Source organism: Primulina huaijiensis, chromosome 8 (assembly GCF_012295235.1).
Source record: "Primulina huaijiensis isolate GDHJ02 chromosome 8, ASM1229523v2, whole genome shotgun sequence".
NCBI lineage: Eukaryota > Viridiplantae > Streptophyta > Magnoliopsida > Lamiales > Gesneriaceae > Primulina > Primulina huaijiensis.
The window spans coordinates 14,269,191-14,280,617 of record NC_133313.1 but is presented as its reverse complement, the minus strand read 5'-3'; the positions used below and the strand labels follow the sequence as shown (position 1 = coordinate 14,280,617).

The 11,427-nt window shown below is 34.1% G+C and overlaps 1 protein-coding gene across 1 annotated transcript; it reads left to right on the top strand.

The window, feature by feature from the left end:
- The first annotated feature begins 8,090 nt into the window (after nucleotides 1-8,090).
- LOC140983193 (abscisic acid receptor PYL2-like) lies at nucleotides 8,091-9,274 on the top strand. Its single transcript, XM_073450128.1, has one exon. It carries the CDS (start codon nucleotides 8,338-8,340, stop codon nucleotides 8,896-8,898), a length of 561 nt encoding a protein of 186 aa, XP_073306229.1. The 5' UTR covers nucleotides 8,091-8,337; the 3' UTR covers nucleotides 8,899-9,274.
- The last annotated feature ends 2,153 nt before the right edge of the window (nucleotides 9,275-11,427 follow it).

The following is an 11,427-nucleotide window of genomic DNA, read 5'->3' as shown; positions in this document are numbered from 1 at the left end:
TTTTTTTTTTTTGAAATTATTTTTGGCATGTTTAATTTGTCAGAATAGGTGCCCGGCAAGCCAACTTGTGGCTAGGGCTTTTATTGACTTTAATGTAAAACAATCTTTAAATAATATTTTACGATTTTATTCGATTATGGCATTATACTTTATCTGTATACCCATGCAAGCTGCATAGATAAAATCCTTGAGTATACAATAGGTATCATGAGGTCTGCGTCGCAACGTAAGATCATGAAACTCATTAGGAAGTGTATCGTATATTCTAAACAGGTTCCTAGTCGAATCAGCCGCCTAAAACAAGGAAAAAGGTCACTCGAGCTCGAGACTAGCATCTGTGATGTAAATGTCATGTTTCATTGCCAAGGACATAGAGATGTCCATTCACACAGATGGGTGATCATATGATGATGCACTGACTAACCCTCCCTCGGACTGTCCAAGTTGTTCTCACTTATCGAGTGAAATAGTCCGCAGTTATGGTTGTACACCATTAGTCCTTTGACCCGGGACAATGTAGAGGCTATATGTACTAGCATGCACTTTGATCCGTTTACCGACTCAATTGAGGGTTATTAGGTGGCGAGGTTGGGTGTAGTTTCGAAATACGTATGAGCAAATGCATTGTGGTCGAGGATTCACCGTTCGCCTACGGGTGAAGATATCCAATGTGATATGATGAGTTAATAGTGCAAGGAGTCTCTGGCCAGAGCAAGAAATGTGCTTTAGGAAAAGGTGTTTTCCTAGTTGCACATACCATGACACTATTAGTACTCAAAGATAAATCGCATCGTTATCGAATTCATATGCTACTCTCGATATACCAATAGTTGCAGATTTGATCGGGATATATGTGTTGAAGGGACCGTAGTGTACGCTAACCATGACTAAGGTTCTTGTAGGCATTATAAGTGATACCTAGGGGATCATGGGACGATGCTACTAGACGCTCTTACCATGATCCGATGGGTGCAATCAGAAATGAGTCTGACATTCTTGATGAAGGAGTTGATGAAAAGAATGAGGTTAACTAGGGTAAACCCGAATAAGAATAAATGTTATTATGAATCACATGGATATGTGAACCAACGGCTAGCTGTATCTCTGAACCATTGAGGGTCACACGAGTATCGGATTCTGTGTTCCCGTTGAGATTGTCAACTTTCAAGGAGTTGGAATTTTGCGACTATAGTTTGATGAAGATCAAACAAGAAGCTTATAAAGGAGTTTATGAGCTGATTCCATAGGATGGAAGAAATGGAAGTTGGCATGATTGCTAAATAAAGAAGGAGAGTGGAAATGCCTATTTTGTGAAGGAGTTCACTAAATCTGGCAGCTGCCCAAAATTGGTAAATGAAAATTTTGATCTTCGAAATTTTCAATTTTCATTATATGAACAAGATTTGTATCCTTGACATATCGGCGCTCTCGGATCGTCAATCGGGGTTATAATGAGTTCGAAATCATTTATTTAGTGAATTGAGAATTTACTAATTAAATGGTGGTGTTAGTAGTAGTAACTACTAACATGAACAAATTCTCATAAACATTCTAGAGGAGTCTAGAATTAAATTAATCAAAGATTTAATTTATAAATTAAATAATGGTTATTTGATTTTATATACATGTACATGTATATATTTTATGTACATATACATGTATATATTTTATATGGTGATATAAAATATGTGTATATGATATTATTATATAATGTATTATTAAAGGTTAATAAATACATTATATATTAATAATATGATAATTTAAATATAATGAAATTATTAGAGTCTTTGTGGGAGAGGGACTCCTAATTAGATTAGGAGGCTCACTCTATAAATACACCATTAAGGCTCATTGTTGAGTGATGAATTTTTGCACACAAAATAAAATCTCTCCCCCCTCTTCATTGCAACACACGGCCATGTGTAGTATGGAAGCAAAAGTCATGTAATTATTTTGGATTAATGACTTCATTAGCTTCAATAATAATTGATTAAGAATCAATTAATTTCTCACTCATGATGAAAAGCTCTCGGCCAATTTCAAAAGGGGATTTGGGAAATTTCGGCCATGTGCAATCTCCTCTATCGCCGCACCGTCGTCGCTGCACCGTCTCTGGATTTTGGAATTTCGGAGGCCACAGTCTCAACGCACAAATCGTTTGTGATTTCTAGTGCAATCAAAGCGAGGAAAACAGTCTTCGATCGTGGATCTAATTATGCGATTAAAGTTGAAGAGCCGTTCGTAAGGAATTACAAGAAGGACAATATCCGCCTCAAACCGAAATAGTTTGGAGTCTAGCGTTAAGAAAGCAAAGGTATAATTATTTAAACACCTTATGTATGTTTTTGAACACACGACGCCTAAGAACGAAATTTTTAAACTTCCGCTGCGTCTTGGGTGCGAGAATTCGATGTTCCAACAGTTGTAACAGAGCCAGGTTTTTCTCAATCGTGTGTTTTAATTAAATTGTGTTGAGTTTATTATTTCTAACCACGTAAGAATTTTTATGAAAAACGCCCTTAAAATTATTTTTGAAAAAAAAAATAATACTGTTCACGGGCAGCGTTGCATAGTGCATTAAACTCGTACAATGATGCACACTGCTTTCAAGGAGCTCATGACCACACGCATGCAAGATGGGGCTCGTACAATGAAATACACATGCAAGATTTGCATAGTGCATTAAACTCGTACAATGATGCACACTGCTTTCAAGGAGCTCATGACCACACGCATGCAAGATGGGGCTCTTGCCCATGAGCATGGTGTAAGTATGATTGGGCTTATTGAGAAGGTGGTGGGCCTGGAATTTGACAAAGCTCGATAAGTCAGAACATGTTTTCTTCACTGCAAGAAGTCAGGACATAAGAAATTATATGATCCAGAAATGTTTTAACAATGATAAGTGAATGTCCAAGTAAACACAATTTCAACAACAACCAAAATAAAACAAGATAGTCTAAACCAAGCAAAATTGTGGCACGTTAGTCTAGGACATATTTCCCAAAGAAGGATGAACAAGATAGTGGGAGAGGGCATGTTTGACTCGTCAGACATAAACTATCTACGAGACATATGACTACTGTCTGAAAGGAAAAATGACCAAGGTCCTTTTCCTAGGGAAAGTGGAACGTGTACATGATCTGTTGGATTTGATCCATACAGATGTGTGTGGTCCGCTAAGTGTTAGCACGAGATTTGGCCATTGCTACTTCATCACCTTCACTGATGACTATTCGAGGTTTGGGTATGTGTATTTAATGAAATACAAATCTGTAGCCTTTGAAAAGTTCAAAGAGTTCAAAACACAAGTAGAGAAACAATTAGGAAAGAGTATTAAAACACTACGATTAGATCGAGATGGAGAATACTTGAGTACTGAGTTTCAAGACTACCTTAAAGAGAATGATATTCTCTCACAATGGACTCCGCCTGCCACACCCCAGTTGTATGGTGTGTCAGAACATTGTAATCGGACGAGATGGACATGGTTCGATCTATGATGAGATTCACTGAGTTGCCGCCATCTCTTTGGGGATATGCGCTTGAAACAGCGGCAAGGTTGTTGAATTAAGTCTATATAAAGGCAGTGAATAAAACTCCATATGAGATATGGATGGGAAATGTGGGGACCCGGACGTTAATTCATTTCTTAATCATTCTTTGGGAATAACTCAAATCAATTAAGATAAACAGGGTCTAATTTTTTTTTTTTTAATGCGGAACGTAATGGAATCAGTCTATTATACACATCAGTATAAAAGTACAAGTGTTGTACAGCATACAACAAACTAAACTAGGGTTCAACTACTATATATCAAGTGCTGAAACCTAACTACTTCTGATCCGGATCACCACGCTAACTTGTCCTTTTCTCTCATCCTCTTCTTGACCCTGATCATGTCCTACCTGTTGTCATGTACACATACAAACAAGACAACAGCCGGATAACTTCGATGAGAATATAATCTCAGTATAAACAATGAATCAATGCAATGCATAAAATCATATACAAAAGCATAAACCATGTATCACAAAACATAAATCATAATTCATGACACATTAGTGAATACAGATAAAACTCTTTGACTTGTCATCTCAGACTTGACTCATCTTTAATCTAGGGATCCCGGTTCCTGGACATTACCACATATATCGAATTTCCGCGATAGAAATCGATCCACTCCTAGCAACATCGATATAAATCAAATATCCAGTGTCTTGGCATATCCGCCACATACTTGGCATATCCGACTATAGTTTGATGGAGATCAAACAAGAAGCTTATAAAGAAGTTTATGAGCTGATTCCATAGGATGGAAGAAATGGAAGTTGGCATGATTGCTAAATAAGGAAGGTGAGTGGAACTGCTTGTTTTGTGAAGGAGTTCACTAAATCTGGCAGCAGCCCAAAATTGGTAAATGAAAATTTTGATCTTCGAAATTTTCAATTTTCATTATATGAACAAGATTTGTATCCTTGACATATCGGCGCTCTCGGATCGTCGATCGGGGTTATAATGAGTTCGAAATCATTTATTTAGTGAATTGAGAATTACTATTTAAATGGTGGTGCTAGTAGTAGTGACTACTAACATGAACAAATTCTCATAAACATTCTAGAGGAGTCTAGAATTAAATTAATCAAGGATTTAATTTATAAATTAAATAATGGTTATTTAATTTTATATACATGTATATATTTTATATACATATAAAATATGTGTATATGATATTATTATATAATGTATTATTAAAGGTTAATAAATACATTATATATTAATAATATGAGAATTTATATATAATGAAATTATTAGAGTCTTTGTGGGAGAGGGACTCCTAATTAGATTAGGAGACTCACTCTATAAATACATCATTAGGGCTCATTGTTGAGTGATGAATTTTTGCCCACAAAATAAAATCTCTCCTCCCTCTTCATTGCAACACAAGGCCATGTGTAGTATGGAAGCAAAAGTCATGTAATTATTTTGGATTAATGACTTCATTAGCTTCAATAATAATTGATTAAGAATCAATTAATTTCTCACCCATGATGAAAAGCTCTCGGCCAATTTCAAAAGGGGATTTGGGAAATTTCGGCCATGTGCAATCTCCTTCATAGCCGCACCGTCGTCGCTGCACCGTCTTTGGATTTTGGAATTTCGGAGGCCATAGTCTCAATGCACAAATCGTTTGTGATTTCTAGTGCAATCCCAGCGAGGAAAACAGTCTTCGATCGTGGATCTAATTAGGCGATTAAAGTTGAAGAGTCGTTCGTAGAGAATTACAAGAAGGGTAATATCCGTCTCAAACCGAAATAGTTTGGAGTCCAGCGTTAAGAACACAAAGGTATAATTATTTAAACACTCTATGTATCTTTTTGAACACACGACGCCCAAAAATAAAATTTTTAAACTTCCGCTGCGTCTTGAGTGCGAGAATTCGATGTCCCAACATAATTAACTTTGTAGTTTGTATAGAATTAGATTTTAATGTTAGAAATAATGAAAATATGAAATAAGATATGTTGTAACAATCAAATTTGTAGTATAAAAAATTTTGCGATGGATGATATTTCAAGTCAAGATATTTTAGTCCATTTGCCTCCACGCTTTTGTTTTCGCTTTTGTTTTGAGTGGTTAGTTCTTCAATGTTGTATTCTTTTATATCAAGTGGAGACAAGCTAGCTACATGTTGCGGGCACATGACATATTTTACCAAGACAAAAATACAATTTAAATTTTTTGAAATTTTCACATTTTATTCACATGAGTAGCTAATCATTAATTACTGATTAAGAAAACATTTGTGTAAAAATAGAAATATATGAATAACATAACTATCACATATTTTCGTCGACGAAAAACCGAAAATAATTATAAACACTTAAAACATCTTATATGTTATATTTAAAACAATAAATAGCAATTTTTTGAAGAAAAATACATAAATGTAAAATTTTGACAAAGTAATTTTTTTTAATCATAATTAATATCACTAGAACAATCGAGAACACAAATATGTCAAAATTTTTTATTATATAAATGCAACCATTTATTTATTTATTTATATTATATGAATTTGATATTGGGCATGCATCTTAATTCCTACTCTGCCTGTTTCAGTATCACCAGACAAATTATAAACAGCTGTAAAATTCACAAAATGACAATTTATATTTTGTCCTATCGAAAGATTTTTTATTTATTTTTTTTAAATATATTTGTGGGCCCCACCATTCATGAATTTCAATTTGTTGATTTGTACGGCTCATGACACATTGTGTTTTAATAAATTTTCGAGAGATTCCTCAAATTGTGAACAAATACATAGTATAGTAGCTCAATTTTCTCTAATTTTCAAATGTTACCAACTCAATCAAATGAACTCTTAAAGTTGAGAATCTAATGTTGGAAGCTGAAGAAAAAAGATTAATTTCTAATTCGAGACGATAAATTATGTATTCATTTAGAAAAATCCGAGCAAGAAAAAGAAATGTATTGAAAGCAGTAAAAACATATTATTAACATCTAAAAGAAGCAAATCATGGGTAGTCAACAAAGAGAAAAAGTTGGTAGAAACAAAGCAATTGTGCCAACTTTGACTATATTATGTCCATAAAATTTATTAAAACGAGGATTATATTATATATAAGAAGCATAAGGTAAGAACTTTATGACCAATAAAGGTACATAATCAAGACCTAACGGATTGTAGAGACGGACCGAAAGTATATGCATGTAAATTTTATGACCAATAAAAGGTACACAATCAAAACCTATATAATCAACTGTGGATGGTGGAGACGGACGCACTTTTGATCTAATCACAAATTCGGAATGCTCATTTACAAAGGACGGGGTTAAATTCTATTACGGTTTGTCGAAATGTTCATGCGGTTAGAGTAGAAATCTTGTAAGCCAACGGTTGGCTGAAGAATTTATTGACTCAGTTGTAATTAACAGTCTTTGTTTTAATATAATTTACGTTTCATGGTTTCGTTTTACTTTATCTATATACTCATCCAATTGGCATAGATAAAGATATTGATTATACTTTAATACAAATGAATCGTACTTTGATCTTGAAACTCATTTGTAAACACTGTATATTCTAAATTCATTTCTAGTCGATTCGACTGTCTAAAAATAAGGTTAAAGGCCACTTGATCTTAAGTCTAGCATTTGTGATGTTGTGTACCATGTTTCATGGTAAGAGCATAGAGATGTTCAATCACGCAGATGGGTAATCATATAATGATTCTACCGAACAATCATCCCTCGAATTTTTCAAGTAGTTATCATTCATCGAGAGGAAAAGTATGTGATTGTGATTGTACATCATTAATCCTTACGATTCGGGACAACATTAAGGCTCTACATACTAGGATTGTGCTTTGATTCGTTTACCGACTTCACGAGAGTCACAAGGTAGCGAGGTTAAGTGCAATTGCGACATGTGTAGGAGCCAATGAATTGTAGTCGAAGATTCACCGCTCACCTACAGGTGTGGATATTCTATATAATCTAACGAAATAGTAGTGCATAAAATCTATGGCCAGAGCGTAAGATGTACATTAAAGACAAGGGTCTTTTAGTTGTGCACGCGATAACATATGAATATTTCATGAATGTATAACATAAATATCATCGCTCACCTGTTGATATCCTATGTTATCTAACGAGTTGTAGAGACAGATCAAAAGTATATCCATGTAAATTTTATGACCAATAAAAGGTACAGTACTATATAATCAACCGAGGATGGTGGAGACGGATGCACTTTTGATCTATTCACAAATTCGAATGCTGACTTACTAAGGATGGTGTTAAATTCTATTATGGTTTCTCGAAAAGTTCACGCCTCCAAGGGTGAAAAGGTGTGTTGTAGCCAAAAGTCTCTTGGTTTAATGACATAATCTTTACCGTTTAAACAGATGCATGTTCAAATTCTTCACCCCGTTGTATAAAATGCATTGAAAATAAGGTTTTAGGATCGCATTTTATGAATATTTTAACTTCACATTTTAAAAGTAAATTTTTTTTTTTTTGACAAATTTAAGTAGATTTTTATGTCAACTTAAAATTAGATCTTCGGATTTTACCAAATTAGCATGTTTGATGCTAAATCTGAACCTCGAATTTTTTTTACCAAATTTCCAACTTTATAAAAAGTAAATATATCTATTATTATACTCCAAAAGTTCGTTATATAAAGGTCCAAAACTCTTCTTTCATTTGAGTAGTTGCCATTTTCTCTCTATCTTGAACCAAAATATTTCCTTTCTTGAAACCAAAATCCGCTGAGAATTTAGTCCGGAACCCAAGATTATCCATTAATGGACAATTACCAAACCCCACAAGGACTAACGGATGAAGAAATTGCGGTGCTCGATCCAGTTATCAGCGCCTACCACACGTTCGACGAAATTCCCAACACATGCACTTCTCTCATTACGCAGCGCATTGACGCGCTAGCAGATTCGGTGTGGCCCTTTGTACGTAGCTTCGACAAACCACAGCGCTACAAGCACTTCATCAAGAGCTGCCGCCTCATTGGCGATGGAGGGGTCGGCAGCATACGCGAAGTGACGGTGGTTTCGGGCATCCCTGCATCTACAAGCACTGAAAGACTCGAAATTATTGACGACGAGAAGCATATACTGAGCTTCCGCGTTGTGGGTGGTGAGCATCGCTTGAATAATTACCGTTCGGTCACTTCTTTGAATGAATTCAAGAAAGATGGGAAAGTTTACACCATTGTTCTTGAATCTTATATTGTGGATATACCGGAAGGGAATACCGCGGAGGATACAAAGATGTTTACTGATACCGTCGTGAAGCTTAATCTTCAGAAGCTAGCAGTTGTGGCAATGGCGTCATTGCATGGAAATGAATGAAGTTTCTGGGCGATTTTGATCTGAAGTTGTCAGTCTTAAAAGGTATGATCATAATAACAGTGATACAATAATGATGATGATGATAATAATATCAATGGTGCTGCAAGAATGGTGGTGGTGCTATTTCCTCGTTTTCAAGATTTGTTTTTTAGTGGCTCCAATGGGATCTTTGTTCATGCACAAGCTGGAAATGTATTTTCTTTAGTTGTTAGGACAAGGCAATGCTCGGTGATTAAGCTTTTCTGTTTTTTCCTCCTATTTCTCTTCTTGTTTTTAGTCTTTCTTTGGAGCCGGTTGTAGATGAAATTCCACTTTTGACTTGATTGTGGGCATTTAATGTTTTACTGAAATGATTCGTTGAGAATCTTGGATTCTAGACCTTTCCTCTTTTTGTTTTGCCTTTTTTGGGAATGGATATGTTTTTATATTCGTGGATAAAGGTGTTAGAAAGTCAGAAGAGTCCATTTGTGTTTGTTTATCTTTAGTGGGAAAAAGATTTGTTGCTGAATCTAATTAACTTGCTAAATTCTAAATTTTATTAGGAATTCACACTTCCTTATACTGACTATGGATATCTAATGCTTCGAAAATTTGAAGGTCTATGCAAAACACATACATGCAATTATTAAATTTTTTTGTATTTTAATTAATTGTTTTAATTGCATAAATTAATTATGTTAGGCATATTGACATGATTAAAATATAATTTTCTACATTATTGCATTAAAATGTATTTTTAAAGGTTATTCGAGTTGCGATCGAGGAACGGAGACCGATGGCTGAAAAATAGAAAATGATTTTTATTAAATAATTATTTTTAATTATTTAAAATATGAACGATGTTTTTTCATATTTTTGAAAATAAAGAGTTTTGAGCTGATTTTATACGCCGGGACGTAATTTTTATCGGTGTTGGTTTTTCAACAAAAATACGAACGTTTTGACAACCCGTCTAATAAATTCACAAACGTTTTTAAACAAAATAATTTTTAATATTTTAATTAAACACTAATGGGCTAATTGGGCCTAATTAATTTGGTTAATGGACTTAAGCTAGCAATTAGTGTTTGGTTAGTATTTTATTTATTATTTAAGCACAAAAACCACCCCACCCCAAATTCATTATAACCCACGCCTCCACCACTAGCAACACAATTCAGAAATTCTTTTCACTCCAAAAACACACGGCACCCACAATCACATCAAGGAGAGTTTGGTTTTGTAATGTAAATTCAAGCCATGATCGTTCGTCGTCGTTCTTCGCAATCGTCAACGTAAAATCGTGCGTTAAAAACGCAAAGGCACACCATATTCTTTCCTTCAAACATATATCACACCATAGTATTTTATTTAATGAATTTTTGCATGAAAACAATACACACAATTCACAATTTTCGTAACTATGCATATATGTGTTCTAAACACTTGATTTTTCATCCAAAAACATGTTTGTTATGTTGTCAAAGGGGCTGCCATGAATTAGGATGATATAAGGCATGTTTTACATGAGTTTAATGGCATAGGACACGCACAAACAAGCTGCACATAACCCGAGGACCAGCGCTTCAATTTTCCGCATTTAAAGTTTATGTTTTACCTTAAAGATTTTGAGACTAGTTATGCTTTTTTAGTGGTTTTGGAGATATTGATATTTTTAGAAAATATTTGGTAAGATTAATTTTAGGTTGGTAAAATGTTGACGCTTAGAACTATTTTCCTTTGGGTTTTTAAATGTTAGTTGGATGTTTATTTTTTTAAATTGGTGACAAGATATTTTAAAGTATTTATATATATGTATATTTTTAATTATGGAGATTAAAGAAAAAAAATTTTCTAGCACGATTTAAGAAAATGAGTAGCAGGCGTCTCAGTTGGTATCAGAGCAAAGGTCCTGTAAAGGGTTGTGCCACCGTCAGCGCCAGAAAGATCAGTCGTCAAGTCTCAAATTTGTAAGTTTACATGCTTTATATGATTTTATTATGTTACCTGCATAATTATATGAATTATATGTTCACGTCACATGTTTAATAACTTTTTGAGGATATGTGATTTATATGCCTTAGAATTTTTTATAAGTAATACGATATAAAATAAGAAATTATTTGATTTCAACGCATGTTGGCTTCGTAATGGAATTGGACTATGTTGATTTTTGGGTTTTAGTATTGACATTCTATTTTTGGGCCGTAAGTTAATTGTGAATATTATGAATGCTTTGGGACACGTAGATTTTCTAAAATAATATTTATGATTCATGGTTACTAGTCGAATTAATTTTTGGGAATTAGACGTAAGGAATAATGATTTAAGGATTTGCAACAACTTGGGAGTAATAAAATGTATAAATTGGGATTTTAAGTTTTGATGAAAGGTAAGATTGGTTATAGGAATTGATTTTGGGTGAATAAGTTTAAATTTTCGAAATTTATGTTATGGGAAACCTGTAGAAGAGAACTAAGAATGCCAAGAACTTATAGGTTAATCGTAGGATTTTTGAAATTAAGGAACAATTATGATAAATTTTGAGGA

Coding starts and splice junctions, on each gene's coding strand:
- LOC140983193 (XM_073450128.1), top strand. CDS start 8,338: ATGGACAATTACCAAACCCCACAAGGACTAACGGATGAAGAAATTGCG.